The 20,948-nt window shown below is 43.6% G+C and overlaps 5 protein-coding genes across 5 annotated transcripts; 3 read left to right on the forward strand and 2 right to left on the reverse strand.

Annotated features, from left to right (window-relative positions):
- Nucleotides 1-7,294: 7,294 nt before the first annotated feature.
- On the forward strand, nucleotides 7,295-7,600 carry N7495_009903 (uncharacterized protein; the record flags this gene model as incomplete). The annotated part of the gene is made up of 1 exon (XM_057212554.1): nucleotides 7,295-7,600. The coding sequence occupies one exon, from the start codon at nucleotides 7,295-7,297 to the stop codon at nucleotides 7,598-7,600; it is 306 nt and encodes a 101-aa protein (XP_057059417.1).
- Nucleotides 7,601-8,744: 1,144 nt separating this feature from the next.
- Nucleotides 8,745-9,481, forward strand: N7495_009904 (uncharacterized protein; the record flags this gene model as incomplete). The annotated part of the gene is made up of 3 exons (XM_057212555.1): nucleotides 8,745-8,794; nucleotides 8,977-9,121; nucleotides 9,260-9,481. 3 exons carry the CDS (start codon nucleotides 8,745-8,747, stop codon nucleotides 9,479-9,481), a joined length of 417 nt encoding a protein of 138 aa, XP_057059418.1.
- Nucleotides 9,482-9,735: 254 nt separating this feature from the next.
- N7495_009905 (aldehyde dehydrogenase family protein) lies at nucleotides 9,736-11,300 on the forward strand (the record flags this gene model as incomplete). The annotated part of the gene is made up of 4 exons (XM_057212556.1): nucleotides 9,736-10,137; nucleotides 10,193-10,665; nucleotides 10,715-11,132; nucleotides 11,187-11,300. The coding sequence occupies 4 exons, from the start codon at nucleotides 9,736-9,738 to the stop codon at nucleotides 11,298-11,300; spliced, it is 1,407 nt and encodes a 468-aa protein (XP_057059419.1).
- A 1,232-nt stretch (nucleotides 11,301-12,532) lies between these two features.
- On the reverse strand, nucleotides 12,533-14,196 carry N7495_009906 (Zn(II)2Cys6 transcription factor; the record flags this gene model as incomplete). The annotated part of the gene is made up of 2 exons (XM_057212557.1): nucleotides 12,533-13,360; nucleotides 13,411-14,196. The coding sequence occupies 2 exons, from the start codon at nucleotides 14,194-14,196 to the stop codon at nucleotides 12,533-12,535; spliced, it is 1,614 nt and encodes a 537-aa protein (XP_057059420.1).
- A 1,540-nt stretch (nucleotides 14,197-15,736) lies between these two features.
- Nucleotides 15,737-17,346, reverse strand: N7495_009907 (dienelactone hydrolase; the record flags this gene model as incomplete). Its single annotated transcript, XM_057212558.1, has 4 exons — nucleotides 15,737-15,988; nucleotides 16,028-16,506; nucleotides 16,557-16,797; nucleotides 16,831-17,346. The coding sequence occupies 4 exons, from the start codon at nucleotides 17,344-17,346 to the stop codon at nucleotides 15,737-15,739; spliced, it is 1,488 nt and encodes a 495-aa protein (XP_057059421.1).
- Between the last annotated feature and the right edge of the window lie 3,602 nt (nucleotides 17,347-20,948).

A 20,948-nucleotide genomic window follows, 5' to 3' on the forward strand; every position in this document is an offset into this window, starting at 1 on the left:
CGTTTAGCCTAATAGGCGCCCCTGCTACATTCCAGAGATTTATCAACGATTCCCTACGAGATTACTTAGACCTATTCTATACCATATACCTTGACGATATACTAATATATAGTCGTATAAGGGAGGAACATATCGGACACGTCCGTAAGGTCCTCGCCCGCCTCCGCGAAGCAGGGCTATTCGTGAAACTAGCTAAATGCGAGTTCTATGTTTCTGAGACCAAATTCCTAGGCCTGATTATAGGAGGCGAAGGAATCTATATAGACCTTGAGAAGGTCCGGACGATCATGGACTAGAAATCGCCGACGAACGCGACTGATGTCCGAGCATTCCTAGGATTTGCTGGCTTCTACCGACGCTTTATAAGAGACTTCTCGAAACTAACTGCCTATATGAACGAACTCATAAAGAAGGATGTTGCCTTTAAATAGACTCCCGCCTACGAAGAAGCCTTTAAGACCCTAAAGACAGCCTTTATATCCGCCCCGATCCTAGCACTATTTGACTAGACTAAAGATGTGATCCTGGAAACCGACGCGTCTGATTATATATCTATAGGTGTTATTTCCTAGTACAACAAAAAAGGAATACTATATCCTATTGCATTCTTCTCTAAGAAGCACTCAGCAGCTAAGTATAATTACGAAATCTATAATAAGGAACTTATAGCTATCGTACACTGTTTCGAAGAATAGCGCCCTGAACTTAAGGGCACGACCTCCCTAATCAAGGTTATCACAGACCACCGAAACCTAGAATACTTCATAAGCACTAAGTTACTAAACCGCCGACAAGCCTGCTAGTCTAAGTTCCTATCCCATTTCAATTTTACGATTATCTACCGCCTAGGTAAATAGGGCGCGAAGCCTGATGCACTAACCAGGAGGTCAGAAGATCTACCTAAGGAAGGGGATAAACGACTAAAGCACCAGAGTCGTATAATCCTAAAGCGCGAAAACCTAGATAGCCAGATCCAAGGAGAACTAGGAATACTGACCCCGCCTGCCTCACCACCGCCTGACTCCCCTCTAACCCTAAAACTAGACACCCTAATAGGCCTAGAACCTAACCCGCCTCTACCTGATACAGAAACAGTAAGAAGTATACGCTTCGTAGATAAACTACAGCTAGAACTACCAGTCGCTGTGAAGGAAGCATACGAGTCTGCCCTACAAAGAGACCAGATATTACAGTTAATCCTAAGTGCCCTAGACGAAAAGAAAACCCGGCACCTAGATATCACGCTCGCGCACTATGTGAGAGATAGGAACAACCTGCTATACCAAGGACGTATTTATGTCCTAGATAACGACGACCTTAAAGCTGAACTAGCCCGACTCTGCCATAACAACCCAGCAATAGGACACCTAGGTCGCACAAAGATATACGAGCTTATATCTCGCGAGTACTACTGGCCGAACCTCTACTATTATATCGAGCAATAGACCAAAAACTGTCATACCTATCGCAGAATTACCCCGTCCCGAGAAGCCCATCAAGGAGTCTTACGACCACTCCCGATCCCTGCCCGCGCCTAGCTAGATCTATCAATAGACTTTATCATATACCTGCCCAAGAGCCAAGGATTTGACGCAATCTTGGTAGTAGTCTGCCGCTTGACTAAAATGAAACACTTCCTGGCCTACCACGGGACCTATAACGCTGAAGACCTCGCCTGCCTGTTCTTGAAACACATCTAGAAGCTACATGGACTCCCTTGTATAATTATATCTGATAGAGGCCCCTAGTTTATAAGCCAGTTCTAGAAACACCTGACGACCCGCCTAAAGACTAAGAGCCTGCTATCTACTGCCTTTCACCCGGAAACAGATGGACAGACCGAGCGAGCTAATACTATCCTAGAACAGTACCTCCGAGCCTATACAAACTACCTACAGGACGACTGGGCTAACTAGCTTCCGCTAGCCGAATTCGCCTCTAACTCCGTATAAAGCGAGTCGACTAGCGTCACCCCGTTCTTTGCTAATTACGGCCAACACCTAGTCGTTGGATTCGAGCCTATCCGCCTAAGTAATCACCCCGCCGCCCGCGATGCAGAGAGGTTCGCGGCTTATATAGAGGAGATCACGAACTTTATACGAGCCCAGATCCTGGCCGCCCAAGCTCGCCACGAAGAATTCGCCAACCGTCACCGCCAGCCTGCCCGAATGTTCACTAAAGGACAGAAAGTCTGGTTAGACGCCCAGAACATCAAGACCCGTCGCCCCTAGAAGAAATTAGACTAGAAGAACTTAGGCCCCTTCGAAATCACCGAAGTTCTAAGCCCGTACGCCTGCCGTTTACAGCTTCCCCCTGGAATAATGATCCACCCAGTATTTAACATCTCCTTATTACGCCCTGCCGACGACAACCCGCTTCCCGCGCAGCAACAAGAACCTGCCCCACCTGTCGAAGTCGACGGAATCGACGAGTAGGAGGTAGAGGAGATCCTAGACTCCCGCTGGGAGAAACGTGGTCGCCGGGGAACACCACGTCTAAAATACATGGTTAAGTGGACCGGTTACGATGACCCAACTAAAGAGCCTGCTGCTCACCTAGAAAATTATGGACAGTTAGTGAAGAACTTCCACCTCCGCTACCCGTCCAAGCCAGGTCCTGTCTACGCCTCTACGGAGCTCGGCTCTAAGGAGGGGGATACTATCACGGTGCCAGCTCAGACGACTACTGATTGATTAGATAGTGCGGGCCACGTGACCCGCAACCTCATGTAAACTCAGAACCTTGTCTGAATATAGCTCTTCAAGCTACGTCTTCGTCTTAGCCTGTCAGTCAATGCAATACTGTCTGTCCAGTTCTAGTATAATTCTATTCACCTGCCCGCCCCGTGACATCTTTAGAACTTTCAAAATCTTCTTTACTATTAGGTTAAGAACATGGGTAAAGCAATAAATAAAGCTATGTAACCCCTCAATATCCTCCTCCTCCTCTTCTTTAGCCTCCCTATCTTCTCCACTCTCTTCTCTATTATTATCGCGATCAAGCTGCCACCAAGGGTTTTCTGTTTACTTTATTTGCTGGGTTAGACACCTAACCATTATCTCATTATTACTAGCATTATCAGTAGTAATTGAGATAATCTTCTCAGAAATTTGAAGCTTATCAAGTAGTAAGTAAATAGCACTCGCTAGATTTTCACCACTATGATGCCCCTTAAGCGCTATGAATTCAAGTATCTTTTCTTGGTACTGGAAATCCTTAGTCAGCCAATGACCAATGACCCTAAGAATGCTAAAGCCATTTGGACTACTCCAATAATCTAGAGATAAAGCGATTGTACGGCATGTTAAGGATAGGGAATCCCTTAGCTGGGCACGAGACTTATACTTATTAAAGGCTTGAACCGCATGTGATCGAAGACCTTGTCGAGTTCGGAAAGGTAGTTTCCTGGTCTTTTTGGGGCCTTCAACTAGTCGCTGGAAGAACGGGTTCTCAATAAAGGTCTAGGGTAGGTTTTCGGTTGAGATGAGACCTGAATAAAGAGAATGATAGATTAGTAAAGATGATCATTAAAAGTATTTAAGTCATGCCATAGTAAAATAGCTATACCAAGAATATCAGATATAGCTGGTTCATCAGCCCTTTTCAAATAGCTCATCATACTATTACTAGCCTCAGGTTTTAATGGTATGATCCCATAGGTGGAAAGATGACTAATAAGGTTGCTTGTACCCCCTTGTTGTATACTCTCAGAGGTACTCCACGGACAGAATGTCCCATCAGGCATAGCCATAACACAAGTAATATCGTTATCAAGATGCTTGACTTTCCCTGATTTCTTCACAACCCATTGCCTCTGAACTTGAGTCATCTTAAAGTATGACCAGCACCAGGAACTCGAAGTCTTTTTTGGGTTTGGGGTAAGAAATCCTGAGGTTTTTGGTGTCTGGGAAAGAGAGAAAGGGGTAGGAGATACTGATGGTATCAATTCAATAGAAGGATATAATGGAGAAGAGAGAGAAGGTAGAAAAGGCTCTTGAGAAAGGGATTCTTGGCTTTCAATACGCGTTGTCAGTGTAACGGCGTGGGTTGCAAGAAGGCTGAGAGAGGCAATGGACTCTCTACATAAGCTGGCTGAACCAGCTGTCAGGGAAGCAGGGGTTCCCCGGATAAGCTAGTTAGAGATTTGCCACTTCCTGATGTATTTAACTCTCTGAGGTCTTTGGACTCTTGAAGGAGTTCAAGAGTTGTTCTTGTCCCCAATTTACCCTAGTGGAATTGAGCCCTATGGGATACCACACCCACACCTCCGTCCTCTGGTAGCCTTCTCATAATAGTTCTTCTCTTGTTGACGGTAGCCCAACCGCATTGGACTCTAACCCTTACAGTCAGTTCGTTTTGAGATGGATCTTCAAGAGCATCGAATCCATTTTCAAGAATATTATAGGAACCAGTTGGCGCAGTCCCATTACCACGAGTCACTTGTCTATTTGACTCCATATCCATGAAATATAATAAGAGAAGAATGATAGTTTTGTAAGGGTTAGAGTCCAATGCGGTTGGGCTACCGTAAACAAGAGAAGAACTATTATGAGAAGGCTACCAGAGGACGGAGGTGTGGGTGTGGTATCCCATAGGGCTCAATTCCACTAGGGTAAATTGGGGACAAGAACAACTCTTGAACTCCTTCAAGAGTCCAAAGACCTCAGAGAGTTAAATACATCAGGAAGTGGCAAATCTCTAACTAGCTTATCCGGGGAACCCCTGCTTCCCTGACAGCTGGTTCAGCCAGCTTATGTAGAGAGTCCATTGCCTCTCTCAGCCTTCTTGCAACCCACGCCGTTATAAGTTTATACCAGGGTAGAAGAAAATTGTCTAGCGATATTATAATCACATGATATCGTATGATAATTGGCAGATACATCTGCCATATCTGCCATTTTTTGGATGGCAGATGCAGATGGCGGAGATGACTAATATCTGCCATTTTATCTGCTATACCAAAAAGGGGTGGCAGAGTTGGCAGATGGCAGATAGTATCTGCCATCTGCCTAACATCCCTAATGAGAAATTGAGAATTATACCTTTCACATATACTTCACGTATTATCCCTCAGAGTGGTGCTCTTGAGTATTTGGCATTGAGGTAACGATTGATCGCGTGACAAGACCCTGATCTACGCCCCACTTGTATAATTGTTGGAACCAATAACAGCTGATCTGACAAAACCACATGATACTATGTCAAATGGAACTGAATAGTGGATTCGTGCGAGCAAGTAGGAACAGAATAGTCAAATATGTGTGTGTGTGTGTGTGTGTGTGTGTGTGTGTGTTCAACTAAGCAATGATCTGGCGGTAATGCTAGTTAGACATGTGCATGGGTTGGGTATGGGTATTTTTTATGCCTTAATGCCTGAATTTTGCCTCAACCTAAACTATATTAGGGTACTTAGTGCCTTAGTGCCTGAATTTTACTCAATCTAGTACTAGGCGATAAATATCACGTGAAATAAAAGTCTTGGCAAAAAAATGGGTTTATGGGCTGGGTATGGGTTTCACTTCAAACCCATACCCAACCCAATGAACATGTCTAATGCTAGTTACAGAATCTGACTACTAATGCACTAAACTAAACTTGGAATCGGTCCTTTGACATACTATAACTCCATAGAACTAGAAAATAGAAAGTACATCTTAAACCATTACACACTTCGCACATACTAGTACTCGAAAACAAGACAGCTATTTGAACCGTAAAATGACCTAGAGAACCACAATGAGAGTAAATAAGCAAATCTAGATGCTCAGGTTGTTTTGCCTTGTTTTGAGATGCTTCAAGTTCAATCATTCTAGTTTTGTGAATGAGGCAGAAATAAAGTAAACCCGGCCTCGATGGCAGTGATTTTAAGATCTTCGCTAAGATATTAGCCTCATTTTCTAATTCAAAATTCAACAATTGAGGCAAATAATGGAAATACTTCATGGTCTGATAGCTATCTCAAATCCTCCTTGAGCTAGGGGTGTACAAATGGCAGGCGAGAAACTGATTTGAAAGGTGGACACTCTTTCCTTTTTCCTTCCTTTTCAGCTGTGGTAAATCTAGGAGAATAACGTGAAACTGATTGTTGATGGAATCAAAAAAATTACACAAGTGTTATTTACTGATGGACGCCATTATTTCGATTTATGTCGGATAATGTGATTTTATTTTGAACAAGTATTAAAAATTTAGATATATGTATCCTATAAAACCTATGAAGAGCTAGTTTTTTAGGTACACCGTTGTTTCCCCAGCAAGAAACCCACCGACTAGAACCTCCAGGTCCATATGTTAAAAAGCGCCACTCTAAACAACGTTCTTGGAGAGAATCGATCCTGCACTAGTCTAGCATAATCATCGTTAAGTGGTGCTTTATCCATGTACACTAAAGTCACATGGGATTAGATAAGTAGAACCTTTTATAGGTTATGCCTGTAATTAGAACCTTTTTGAATATGGCCAACTTCTTTAGTAATTAGTCTCAGAAATCTAAACTAAACAGCTAAAGAGTGAAATCGAGAGTCAAATATCATGAATGTAGTTGGCTATTGGTGTTGTTGATTGAATTCCATGTGATTCCAAGATTGCAACAAAATTGGAATGGACTATATCGAAAAGCACACATATTATATGCCACACTCCTCGATTGCTAAGTCACTTTACTCTTCAATAAATATACTTATTGAAGTTGAAATATGTCTATCCAAGAAGAAGACCAGAGGTTCCGATCTAGATCATTCCATGATCGCTTTGCTTCACTTCGCCTGCTTCATAGAATAAAAACTCTACAATGATTAAGGTCTCGAGATTTGTGAATACTTTTCACTCGGGCTGGTAGACCAAGAAATAGAAAAAGCCATAATTCAAAAGTAGATTGCCAAATAGTCGCTCTCTTTCATCTTTTCTGAAAATGAAAATCTCCTCTCAAATTGAATGATTTTAGTCATTCATTGGTGAATCGAAATACTATAAGCAAGAAAGTAGAGCTTTAATTCGAGACCATCTGTAACAGAATCAATCTTGAAGAAGTTCTTTCGACTGAGATATGCCTAATAGGCGCTCAGTGTGAGTGTGCCTGGGGGCCTATTTTCCTCTCACATACTCTCACTTCTCCCAACACTTCTTTTTCTTTTTCTGCATCCACAATTTCCCTATAATCCACCGTCTTCGATTCAACATATTATTGAGAGCTCACCATATCTACCAGTTCCTCCTCTCATTGTTTACATTCGTCGTAAGTCTTATTCAGTTAAGATGTTTGAATTGTCTAACAATCTGAACTCTCCATCAGGACATGTCAAACGACGGCGATCTTCTCATGAGCCCCGCTGTGAGAGCCGTCTGTGTGCTTCTTCAGCAATACGATAGCCTAAATGACTCGATCAATACCACCAAACAAATCATTGAGCGTGACTACCCCGATGCGTCTACCCTCGGTCATCAAATGTTCAAGCTTGATCTTGAGGATTACAACGAGAAGGCTAAGCAAGCCTTGCAACACCTTCGCTTGGCCTACCATGGCCTCTCAGACGCTGGCAAGGACTCCTTCGTCTATGTCCGCCGCGAGATGCTGCAGCGCCTTTATATCCAGCTGGTTTAACTTCTCGGACACAGTTATTGCGTCTGGCGTTCTCCCACAGGATATGATTTGAAGTTCTTGGTGACATCTCTCTACCTTTTTTCTTTATTTGTCACCGCTTCTGGGGGTCAGAATTAGCTGAGACATATTTTAATGTCGTCAGTTGCACTTATGACATCAAACAATGAAGCACTATCATTTTCCCAATTCAATTCATGCCATTTTCAAATTTGAATCAATCCATTAAATAGACTCCATATCTTACAATATCAGAAGAATGCTGAGTTTTAAAAATGACTTACCCATTAGATGGATGCAAAAGAACGTTCCTATTTTTCAGACTCTGCTTTCATCAACCTATAGCCCGAACGTGTGGGTGAAAGAAATATCGTCTAATACTACATGGTGCATAAGGCATACAGCCATTTAACGAACTAGTCCAAGTGAATATTCGGCTGAGTTTTTGTCAAGCTTCTGACCGAGTATCCGCAGAATGAAAGGCATTGCTGCCTTGGTTTTCAGAAATTCCCTCTTCATATGATAGAGATATCTCGGATCATTCTTCGACTCTTCAATTCAACGCTATAGTTATCATTCAAGTATTCGCAATTCATCTTGCGTATTGTACATCTTTTACGTATCACACTTTTCAAATTCATATTGAACGACAACAATCCGTAGATGTTTTACGAGCTCGCATGAGCCGAAAATATATTCGGCGAAAATATGATTAGGTCCAACGGTCGACACCATTGTTAACTGGTAACTAGATAGTCATACAGTCGGAGCTGGAAGCGAGGTGAGTATTTTCACTAGATATAAGCAGAACGGAAAAGAATTCAACTATTCTTGTGATTAGAAATCGATTCAAAGTCGGGAAGCTCAATTGCTTTCTGTAGACTGTAACTCGATGACTTGACTCCAACCAAGCACCTTTTAAATCATTTTAATTTTTGAGTCAGAGATCGCACTATAAAGATGGAGTTGGTACACCCATGAACAGTCCATGTCTGATGTCTGATGTGGTGCACACATGCTGTAATTTTGGCGAAGATCCATCGCGGTCCGCGCAGCCCCACATAGCGTGAAGAAAGGATGATCAAGTCAATGAAGCATCAGCAGTTGCTCGATCTTTCTATACCATCCTCTCAATTAATTGCACATAATGTCGACTTCTCTTCGCGTCTCTGTCCTCGAGCGTGACACGACGATCCTGTCGGTCAAGATATCTTCAGGCGGTTATTGAAGAAAAGTGATAATCATCCAACTTTTCTATAAAAATTCAGATCAGCAAGTGGAATGTTGTAGATAACTTGGTCTATCTAAACCAGTAACAGGTCGATGTTTGGAAGCAGTAAGTGCCTTGAATATACAGCATTAATTCATATATCTTATAGCCTAGCAGAGCACGATACATTCAATGATGCCTCATGGATCCTCAATCTCACTGAATATATCCGAGATATTGTGAGCTTTCACAAGAAACTCCTCGCTGGAATTGGCTTCGGACACCAGATCCTAGCGCGGACCTTGGGTGCGCGTGTCGGTCGAAGCGATGAATAGGAGGTCTCCGTCAACGGGATATTCCTCACTGAAGCTGGACAGAAGTTATTTGGTCGAGATCAATTGGAAATGAAGCAATTAATCTATAACTAGTCCCCGTACTCTAACAAACCTTAGCATCCTCATCAAATGCACCGGGATATTGTCATGGACATTCCTGAGGGCTATAACAATCTCGGTAGTAGTCCTATGTGTGCTATACATGGGCTTTATATGCCTATGCGCCTGTTGACTGTACAGGCTCATACTGAATTCAACGATTTTATCATGTCCTGTCTGTTAGAGACCAAGCACGACAACGGGGGTTTCAACGACAAAACGTTTAAGGATGAATTTTGAGAGTGAACAAGCCGCACGATGGGAAAACAATAGCAGGGAAGATGTTCAATTTATCAAAGAATCAGTATAGGCAACGTAGTTAACCGCGAACGATCATAATATGAGTTACTAATTTGGGATGATGCGCGGCAACACGATAAGCCTTATCAGTTCTGAAGTCGACCCACGTATTTAAAACCCACCCCTCCTCTAATATCCCTCAAACCTCCCCATCAATTCACGCAGATTTATACCGAAGACTCTCCAATTTCAAAATGTCCAACCAAATCCGCACCATCTCCCCCTCCACACACGAAGTCATCTTCGACAAGCCGGGCACATCTCTCGAAGAAGCCAAGACTATTGCCATAGCCTCCAAGAAGGCCTTCGAGTCATATCGCACCATCCCACTCGACAAGAAGAAGGATATCGTCAAGAAGGCCCTCGATATCATTGAACAACGGCTCGATGTGCTGGCCAAGGAAATCACCATCCAGATGGGTCGTCCCATTCGGTACTGTGCGGGTGAAATCAAGACCGCCATTATGCGTGCAAACCACCTGCTCGACATCGCAGAGAAGAGTCTTGCCGATCTTCCCGGAAAGTCAGAAGCCGGCTTCAAGCGCTTTGTGAAGCAGGTCCCCGTCGGCCCGGTGCTGATTGCTTCAGCCTGGAATGTGCGACTTGGCCTTCCCCTCCTACGACTTGACAAGTAGCTAACCAGTACGACAGTACCCATACCTGACTCTTATTAATGCTCTTGTACCAGCACTTCTGGCCGGTGACTCTGTCATCCTGCGCGTCTCACCACAGACACCGATTTTTGGAGACAGAATCTTTGAAATCTTCACTGAAGCTGGCCTACCAAAGGACGTGCTTCAGGTTGCGCACATCGGCAGCTTGGACGTTTTAGACCAAGTTGCCCAGCTTCCTCAGATCCAATCTGTTTCTTTCACTGGTTCAACTCTTGGTGGTATTAGACTGCGCGAGGCTACAGCCCGTCAGATTAAGCCTATCAACCTCGAGCTGGGTGGTAACGACCCTGCCTATGTACGCGAAGACGTTGACGTTAAGGATGTTGCCGAGAACCTGGTAGACGGAGCTGTTTTCAATTCCGGACAAAGTTGCTGCTCCGTGGAGCGAGTATACGTGCATGAAAAGATTTACGATGAATTTGTCCGCTACGTGCAGGAGGAACTCAAGAAGTGAGTCTTTAATATTCACTTATTAAAGTATTTCGCTAATATTCCGCAGCTACAAATTGGGAGATCCATTGGATGAGACCACAACTACTGGCCCCGTCGTCTCAGCTGCAGCAAAGGAGAAGATCCAATCTCACATCGACGAAGCCATCAGCAAGGGCGCTGTCAACTCAACTCCCGAAAATGAAACTTTCACTCTGGCTAAGACGGCTAAGAAGGGCAACTTCATCGCACCCGTCGTTCTGACCAATGTCAGCCACAACATGATTACCATGAAAGAAGAGACATTTGGTCCTGTCATGCCTATTATGAAAGTGTCTAGTGATGAAGAGGCTGTTGCATTGATGAACGACAGTGACTACGGTCTGACAGCTAGTGTCTGGACAAAGGATATCGCCCGCGGCGAAGAATTGATCGATAGCATTGAAGCCGGTACAGTGTTTATTAACCGCTGTGATTATCCCAGTCCTGTAAGTTCTTTCTCCTTTCTTTCCTGCCTTCGGTGCAGTGCTAATTTATCGCAGGACCTTGCCTGGACTGGCTGGAAAGCCTCTGGTCTCGGCTGTACCCTTGGACCCCGTGGCTACGACGGATTTGTCAAGTTGAAGAGCTACCACGTCAAGGGAGTTTCGGCTTAGATTAGACATATTGTGAATTATGCGTAGACCGCTTTAGATATGATTTATATGAATGGAAGAGTAAGACTTTTTCCTGGAATCATGTCTTGATTCCAGTCAACCCGCAACTTCATTCAATATTTATATACCAGAATAACCAAACTTTCACATCGCTCATTTAAAAGCTACGGGTTTTACAGATGGGAAACACAATGCCTCATAACTCTACTCCATCCTCAGCATATCTGGAGGAGTTCCATGCACTTATCAGCCCCACACCGCGGTCCGGATAAGCGCGGTACCAGAATCCAGGATATGAGGTTAGCCAAGAGATGATAATTCTCGTAACCCACATGCAAAAAACCGCAAGGAGATATCGCAGCTGGTTCGATATGCGATACGACGGCCGCCGGATGACCGCGGAATTTTCATGGAGTAACGATATATAATAGTGAGGCTTATTTAGGTACTAACCTAATTACAATATAGTATGATTAATATCAAAAAGGCTCTTTTTCTGAGTTATAATTTGTCCCTTCTCATCTCACATTTTCATTGTGTTGGTAGGCTTGAAAGCATAGTTGTCTCACGGCGCTACTGTCGCGGTATGGCATTCCCCCTTCAACATGAGGAAACATATTGGTATGGGCCTTCGAACCACCATCATCATGCTCGGTGAGGGCGCCTCTGTCCTCCGATCATACAATAGAGGTATCACCACGACCCGGACAAAGTCAGCCTAGTTATCCCGCCCAGCACGGAGTCAACCCCAGATTCTTCGATGTCTCGAGCGAAACAAAGATCTGAGACGCATTGGTTTCATTGATTTGTGGTCGGTTTGGATTGAAGGAAGGCGAATTGAAGGAAGTTCCTGTATCTGCCATACAATAAACATTTCAAACCTGTCTGGTTCGAAGCAGATGTGCGCAGTTTCCGGGGACATGGGAAGACGGATGGCAGAGTCTGACTGCACGCATTGAAGCTGCGATGCTGCAGCATGCTCATGATGTAGCACATCTTTTCTATAGGACTGACTCAGCATTTATGTCGCGAAGTACACTTCCATAGCGGTCGCTTTGGCGAGGCGATTGATCACTCTATCATCTTCCTGGATAGTGATGAAAGCCTTGTCCACGCGAACTTCGCGGTGGATAGCGGATTAACTATTGGCCTTGACACAGAAGCAGGAGTATACTGGACCATATATTTGAAACTCATTGACCAAATTCCAGATTCAAGTCGAAATGTTGAGCTCATGCGAATGAAATCCAGATTTGCTTGTCCTGCATCGTCCGACATATATTCCACGGCCCTGTTTCTACAGCAGGTAGTTCCCACATCGCCTCGAGCAGCTGCAGAGTTCGATGCATATTTCCCAGGCCAAAATGCCTGGCCATCGTCTTCGTTCTTGTTCGAAGGCGGTTCTGCAGGTCGACGCTTTCAAGACAGGAGCCGACAACAGCAATGGGCCAGCACATACCCGAATTGACTCTGGCACTGGGTGTCAACTCTTCCAGGTAGGCCATTGCCTCTCTAACTGCAGCTCTGATCAGGTTTTTATACATCCCATCACGCGCATATGCATATCCACCCAGTGAGGTGTAGAGATAGATGAGCATGGCTTGTTGGAAGATCAATCCAGCCAGATACACCTCTGCATCAACGAATGAATACGGTGACCAGCGTAATATCTGTGCTTGTATTGACGCGAAGGTGGCGATTTCATCCGCGGTCGGAACCATGGGCGGTGCCTCGTCCATCATCCACTGTCGGCCGAGTTCAAAGATGCATGGAACTAATATCAAAAGTTCCAGCCAGCAGCCACATAAATTTCCGACATATTGTGTCCTTAATAGTAGTCGTGCTTGTTGCGCCAAATCAAAATTCAGAAAAATCTGTCCACTCAGACGCGCATCTATAGAGATCATGCTCACACTAGCGGTGTATGTGTAGTATTCGACTACAAAATCTTTCAACTCTCTTGGAATAGCAGCATCGTTCAGTCCTAGTAGCTTTATAAGTAACGAATGTGCTGCTGCCAAGTGGTCAAAGATTGTCCCAGTCATGTCTCCTTTGGCCGTCTAAGAGGGTATTAGTTGATTGGCCATGATAAGGGTGGAAATGGACCCACCTCTGTGAAGCACATCAGAAGCGCCCCAATAAGCAACATTAAGGGGTTGGACTCCTTCCCATCGATGAAGTCAGAGACTCCGCGTCGAAACATTCGAATAGCTTTAGTGTAGTGGACGTCTGCCACGGCGTCGGATTCATCGTGGCTCCGGAATGCCCGATGCGCAGCGCTTTGGGTGATGACTAGTTGCAGCAAAATGTCGCTCGTAAATGCCAATGGTACAATTTGCACCAGAAATGGATTAATGGGTGTTGAGCCATTGGCCATGATATCAGCCGTTGTGCTCACATAATGGCTTAGTAGCTGGTGAGACTCCGCGTCAAATCCCGGTAGCATTGACAAAGTTTGTGGAACACTGGCTACCACCATGTTCGATGAAAGTGCAGTTTGATCATTTGGAGGGATTATCAGCCACCTATTTAGCTCCTCTGGGGGAGTGGACTCGTCCAGTTCCTTGACAATTCCAGATTGACTTCCACTTGAAGAAACCGAGGAATGCCGCTGAGATGCAGGAGAATGTCGGGATGCAGGACTGGCAGAATTACAAAACGCCTCTAGCTCATCAGTAGCATGAGAAAGACTTGATCCCTTGTCTTCATTTGATGGTGTGATTTCCTTTTCATGGCTGCAAGGGCCTGGGATGGATGGCCAGGAACACGCCAAGTGATTGCGAGTGCAGCCAATACAGATAGGTCTGGTCTCGTCACACTTCTTCTTCCTCCGTCTGCATGTCCAGCATCCAGTACGGACGCGTACTATTTTCTGAGTTCGCCGATCTGGTGGCATCCCGTAAGTAAAGATATCGGAGAGGGGAAGGAATGGCAACAGTCAATACAGTGCAAACCTTATTTCCGCAGATCAACAGATAACGATAACGACGATAAGGACCATGAGAAGGATGGTGGATGGTATAAAAGGAGATATGGTTCAAGGTTTCAAGGCTCTTGATGAAACTTTCTGATATTAGTTCTGATATTAGTACTGCAGAAAATTAGAGCAATACCACAGATCAAAGAAAAGATGGGCAGAACAGAGTTGCATCCTGGCGACACAATGACCCAGTGGCGTGCGGCGAGCCTGCTTGCGAGTTTAATTGAAACCATTGCGAATGTTAAAGGCGCATTCAACTACAACAATTTTGGAATCATGGGTGGAAAGCTCACATATTTTTGCTTCCATTGAGAATAGCGGAGTAAAGCCTGGGAGGACTGACAGTATACCCGGGTGGCTAGTCTTGTCCCTTGAACCTCAAAACCAGGCGAGGTAAAAGTGAGGTGAAAATAAAGTGAAAATGCACTTGATTGAGGTGAAAAATTGATGGATGATGGAAAACTGTGGTCTGATTTGTTGCAGTATAGAATTCCGGTACCATGAAGTCTGTAGTGATGGAAACACTGTATCTTTATTTTTGTAAAGAGAAAGATCTCCCAACAAATAGTTATGCGGAGGTAAGTCTGCTTAAAAACCCTCTTTAATGATCGACTAGCCCTCGATGAGGGGGATAGGATCTAACACAACTGCACCCTTTCTGTCCTACAACCATCTCCGATATAGTTTCGGTGATATAAAGATGCTTAATTAGGAGAAGAGGGCCATCACGAAGTACATTTAGCTACGGTTTTTGGCTTTCATTACCATTTTTGCGCTTTATAGTTTCACTTGATTTTTGTTGCTCTATGAAAGCTCTTCTCTATTAGAATGCCGACCTATAAGCCCCACTATAAGCCAGATCTTTGTATGGGTGAGCGCCGGGTGAGCGCCGGGTGAGGTCGGATAAGATTATGTTTTCAGTTTTATGGGTTATTTCGCGGTAGAACTTATTACCCTCGTACCTGAGAGAATGGCTCAGTCAAGATTTGTCTTCAGAGTGTATGCCTTTTGGTCTGCCCAGAAAGTAGCTGACCTTGGCATCTCTAATTCCATTTCATGGGCTTGTTCACATATTACAACAGAAAAATCTCATTACATCATCATCACTTTGGTCTCTTTCTGCATGGTAACGTAGCTGGTTCCGCTGAATTGAAGATGTGGTTACCTGGGAGTTCAACTAAGTTACTAGAGTTATTAGGTGAATTTGAGTTGATTCGTTGGCAGTAATACATCGAGTGATGGTCTCCTGCCCGGTACTTTTGATTTGAATTCAATATCGTAAAAGATATGAGAAAGTCCGTTTCCTGCTAGTTTAAAAAATAAAAAATAAAAAACCATAAAAGTACACCTGCCCACTTGCCAACATAGAAACACATCACGAAGATGTCTTTCTCTGGCTGTGAAACATAGAGGAAATCATGAAAGTACCATTTTAGCTGACTTAACAACATAGCAATCATTCATCCGGCATTGATTGGACCCACAGCTCGTCATCCTCCTCGATGTAAACAGCACGTGCTTTCTCTTTGGCTTTCAAAGATGAAGTAGACTTTGTTCTCTCTGACTGCTCCATGTCCTCATTTTTAAGCATCATTTCAACGTCAACTGACTGGTCAGCCACACATTCAGTCTCAAAGAAGGAATCATCCACCAAATGGGCCCAAATTTTCTGCTCTTTAAGTGTCTTTGTTTTTGCTCTTCTCTGTGCCTTGCGAATCAATCAGTTGTGGTAATTTTCCAGCTCAACTTGGAAATCCTCATTGAAAATGCGCTTAGCAGCTTTACCGCCAAGAACTGGCAAGTGATCCACTCCGATTGCAGTGCTAGGAATCAGTTTCGGATCCAGAAGACCAACCTGCAAGAGCACGCTAGCCTGATCCCAGTACATGTGCTCAGAAGATAGTTTGTCTCCACGGATAGTGAAGATACTAACAATCATGATTTTGACATGCTTGTTGGTGGGAGGTACACCTGGGAGTATCCATGGTATTTCTGTACTGTGGTCGAAAGTAGCATATAGCTCATCTACCACACGATCTACCCCAATAGTTCGTGAAAGTAGAACAAGTTCCATGCCCGGGGGATAGACAAAATAGTTGCTGTAGAACTGTCTCAAAGCCTTCGGCCCAATTCCGCCACTCATAGTGGGCACGCAGCTGACCGTTTCTGGCCTGGTATGCTCAATTACATCCTCTTCTTTAGCACGGTCTGTGCTAAAGAATGTGGCTAGAACATTGTTGGCTTCGATATCTTCTTTCGAGTTCCAGTCAACTCACCTTCTTGATATGTATCCACCAGTCTTTCAAACTGTTCGTCAAATATTTTGTTGAAGCCCTTTCGCAAAGCCTGCAGCGTCCGAGTCCATGCGAGATTTGCTGACGCAACATCAAATTGCCTTCTCTCCTCTTCGGCAAACCCAGGGGCTGCCCGATATGTGTAAGCTGGGTAAGCCCAGTTCAAGCGCTCACCGGTCCCAACACCAGGATCGATGTGTTTTGTTTTGGGCAGTCCCAGAATCTCAGGACAAACGAATTAATGATAGGTCAAAACATTGATACTTGACCCTGCCACATGAATTATGACATGCGTGGATGATGGGAACATATCGCGAGTATTGTCAGGGACCGCAGTAGGATAGTATGCAACAAGTGCGCACAACCTATCTCCTCTCCTTAACTGCACAAAGTGATTCAGACAAACGTTGGCAGCAGCACCAAATGCTACAAAGAATGAGTCTTCTTGAAACCCGGCGTCAATTTGCGGTTCAGATTGAAACATACCGATTACCGCATAAGTTTGTTCATAGTGCAAACCTTCCTTCATGGCGTTTAATGTCTGGGTGTATTCCTGATACTGTCGAGTTGAGGAGTAGAAGGGGTTCTTAATTCCATCAACTTCTATCGGAAGTGCCAGGAAGATTGGATTAAATCCTTCGACGCGGCAATCATGCATGAAATCTTGGGGCTCGTTCTCAGCAGCCACAATGACTACTAGACCACTGTTCCATCTATCTTCGAAAATGAAGCCACTGCTCGAACCAGTCGCGCTGGTTGAGACTGCGGCCATGATGTCCGGGCGGGGTGATTGGTTCAACTGTCTGAATGGTTGTTGCTCAATTCGAAGACAATTAAAAGAAACTGATCCCAAAATAAAAAGAACAAAAAGAGTGGGGAAAGCAAAAATTTAGCACACGAGGCTCAGACCGCCGCAGACTCTGTCATGTACATTCAAATAAACCATTTGTTTACATGTATTTTTTCTTGCATATTAACAGTAACATCTTCACAGATTCCACTGATCACGACTATTCCACTACAGTCCTGACAGTACTATTCGTAGTTATTCACCTGTTTGCTTATATACAGTTTTCACCGTAATATATGGATTTATAAAGACTTTTGATAAGTTTCTGTCTGTCTGGCAGTATATGAGTGGGGCTGATATAGAAGCTAGTCCTATAACTGACTAGTGATATTGAGGCTGAAAGTTACATCATCTTGCCACTAATTTTGATATCAGGTGATCTCGTATTCAGGCTCTTGGATGCATGAGCGAAGTACGGAGGGTAATAAGTGCCACCGCGAAATAACCCATAAAACTGAAAACATAATATTATCCGATCTCACCTGACACCTGGCGCTCGCCCGGCGCTCAGTTTATTGTGCACTCACCTGCTCACAACCGGTCGCGCGACGCTAAAGCAGCGCTTACCCATTGTTCACCCAGGCGACACCCGACTATTTTCCGCGTTTAAGCCACACGCCGGTCAGTAGAGGTCGGCACGGTTTTACGGATATCCGTATCCGTAACCGTAACCGTAGAATTTCTACGGTTACGGATACGAATAAAATCTCTACGGTTACGGTTACGAATAAATGCCCTCTATCCGTAGCTTATATCACGTGTCTAGAACCACATGCAGTTCTAATATATATTTCCATGTCTATAGAGTTATAAATCTCATGTAATTATCAAGTAAAAGAAATTTCAATTAGGAATCAATATTATATATATTTCTTAACAAAACTAACTCTCTCATAGTCTTGCTGTTTAGAGATTGTCGACGAACACCCAGGATATCCCTTACAGAACTGAAAAGTCTTTCAACTGAAACCTCAGCTGCTGGAATACCAAGGTAGTCCCTTGCAACTGCTGCCATCCTGGGGTATTGATCCTTATGAGCGTTCCACCATGAAAGCAGCCACTTAGAGTCATCTTGGACTTCTATTAATCCTTCTACTTGAATAGGAGGCTCATCAAAATAGCGATCAATATCAGAAGCCCGAGATACTTCTTGAGAATGTACTTTTTGCAGAAGACGAGCTCTCATACCTGGTCGAGCAGGAGGATCCATAGTTCTAGAAGTAGAACTAGAGATGGAGGTAGCCAAAGGGGGATATTTCTTATGAAGAAAGACCTTAATGCTCTGAATGATTCCTTGGATAACCCCATCTTCAAGCTCTTGTTCTAAAAGAGCAAATTTGACACGTGGATCAAGAGCAAGAGCTATATAATAGATATCTTGCATATCCATAAGATCATAGTATTTCCTATACTTTTGCATTCCAACCAAGACAGCAGAAGAGATATCAGGACTAAGCCCTGTAAAGTCGCCTTCAAAAGAAGCTGCTTCTATAAGGAGGTCATGTAATTCATAGTAAATAGGAATTACTAGACTTATATGAGGTTGCCGCTGAGAGATAAGTTGGGTAAACTCATAGAATCTTGAAAGAACCATGGCAAGATCACGAAGATTAGACCAATCATCATTTGAAAATGGTATCAGCTGATTCTGAACATTATTCCAATGTTTAATCTGCTCTTGAGCAAGGATAGCAACTTGAATCATAAGATATGTCGAGTTCCAACGTGTCTCGATATCATACCTAGAACTATAAGTATATATAAGAAAGAGAGAAAGGAATCTTGCTTACCGAATGAGCTTATCAGGTAATCCATGCGTCTGAAAAATGATTTGCCACTGCTGCTGTCTTTGAGGACTTCCAGATACCCAAAGGGCTAAGATTCGTACACGAGCTAGCGCAGAATGCCCAGCTGGTAGGCTCTTATGGTCCTTTAGGATACCACAGGCATCTAAAGAAGATTTATAATCGCCAGATTTCAACTCTGATAGAATCTTTTGGACAATGAGATTCAGAATATGCGCCAGGCATCTAATATAGCTATCAAGACCTATCTTAAGTGAGTTTAGATAATTAAAGAGAGAGAGAGAGAGAGAGAGAGAGAGAGAGAGAGAGAGAGAGATGAAGAGAATCTTACCTTGAAACTGTAGTGTAGCTAGATTTAACCCTTGAAGATTGAAGTAGAGCTCTTTAATTAGGGCACTATTATTTATTGCATTATCAGCAGTAATAGTAAGTAGCTTAGACTCAAGTTGTAGCTCCTGAAGAGATATTTGAAGCTGGCTTGCCATATTCTCTCCAGTATGTGCTCCAATAAGCTCTATAAAATCAAGAATCCTCTCACGGTACTCAAAATCAGGGGTTATCCAATGTCCAATAACCCCTAAAATAGCTTTTTGATTCTTGGATGTCCATATATCTAAAGAAAAAGCAATTGTTGAGCATGTTTCCGCGAGCTCACTGACCAAATAGGCACGATACTAAGTAAACTCCATATTGATTCGTCGAGAGACTGTGCGAGCAGACGTAAAAGGTAGAGGGGTATTTGGTAATTCCTAGAATAATTAAAGTTAGTAAGAGAGAGAGAGAGAGAGAGAGAGAGAGAGAGCTTTCCCTGAAGATTTGCTGGAATGCTGTAGACTAAAGAGCAGTGAAAGGGATATTCTCCAAGACTATCCATCGAATCAAATTCTCCTCTAATGCCTCTAACATAGATTGACTAGTTTTTGTCCGAAACATAGAAACAATAGATGCTTGCTGAGTTGCTGATGATATCATTGATCCATGTTTTTTCATCAGATGCGTTTTCATATTAGAAGTTGATGTATCTCTCTGGGAATCCAAGATCTTCCATTCTCCACAATGAATACATACAATCTCTCGGTCCTGTAACGGCCCTTTACCCCGTTTAGGATGCCAGAACTTCCCTGGAAGATTGCGGATTATAAATTGACTCCAAAGGGCTTGGTTTTTGGATTTTTGGTGTCTTGGGCAAAGAAGAGTCTAAAGGAGTAGACACTATAGAAGAGGTTGTTTCAGGGAGTTGACTCGCTGAATCATTCGGAGAGATAGATTCATCTTCATCTTCATCTTCATCTAATGGGGAGTGATAACGTGGTTGCTTTTTGATACGATCACTAGGATCAGCTTCCTCATCACTACCATCATTTAGAACAAGGTAATCCTGTCGTGGAGCGCGTTTAGGGCGTGGTAGGAGACTCATTCTATCAATGAATGGATAACTATTTAGATATCAAATTAGGGACTTCGGATGATAAGTTTCTATCGTAGTATCGTATGATTTATTTAGGCGGTGGCATAATATCACGGATATCCGTAATCCGTATCCGTAACCGTAGAATTTCTACGGTTACGGTTACGGATAGAAGCTCTCGACTACGGTTACGGATACGAATAATCCAAAATCTTACGGATATGTATCCGTGCCGACCTCTACCGGTCAGTTAGTAGTATTGTGGGTGACCAAAGTCGAATCCTGACTGGTGTATGTTTTTGATTTTGCTA

The sequence above is a fragment of the Penicillium taxi genome (genome assembly GCF_028828555.1).
Source record: "Penicillium taxi strain IBT 34144 chromosome Unknown utg000006l_segment0_segment0, whole genome shotgun sequence".
Taxonomy (NCBI): domain Eukaryota; kingdom Fungi; phylum Ascomycota; class Eurotiomycetes; order Eurotiales; family Aspergillaceae; genus Penicillium; species Penicillium taxi.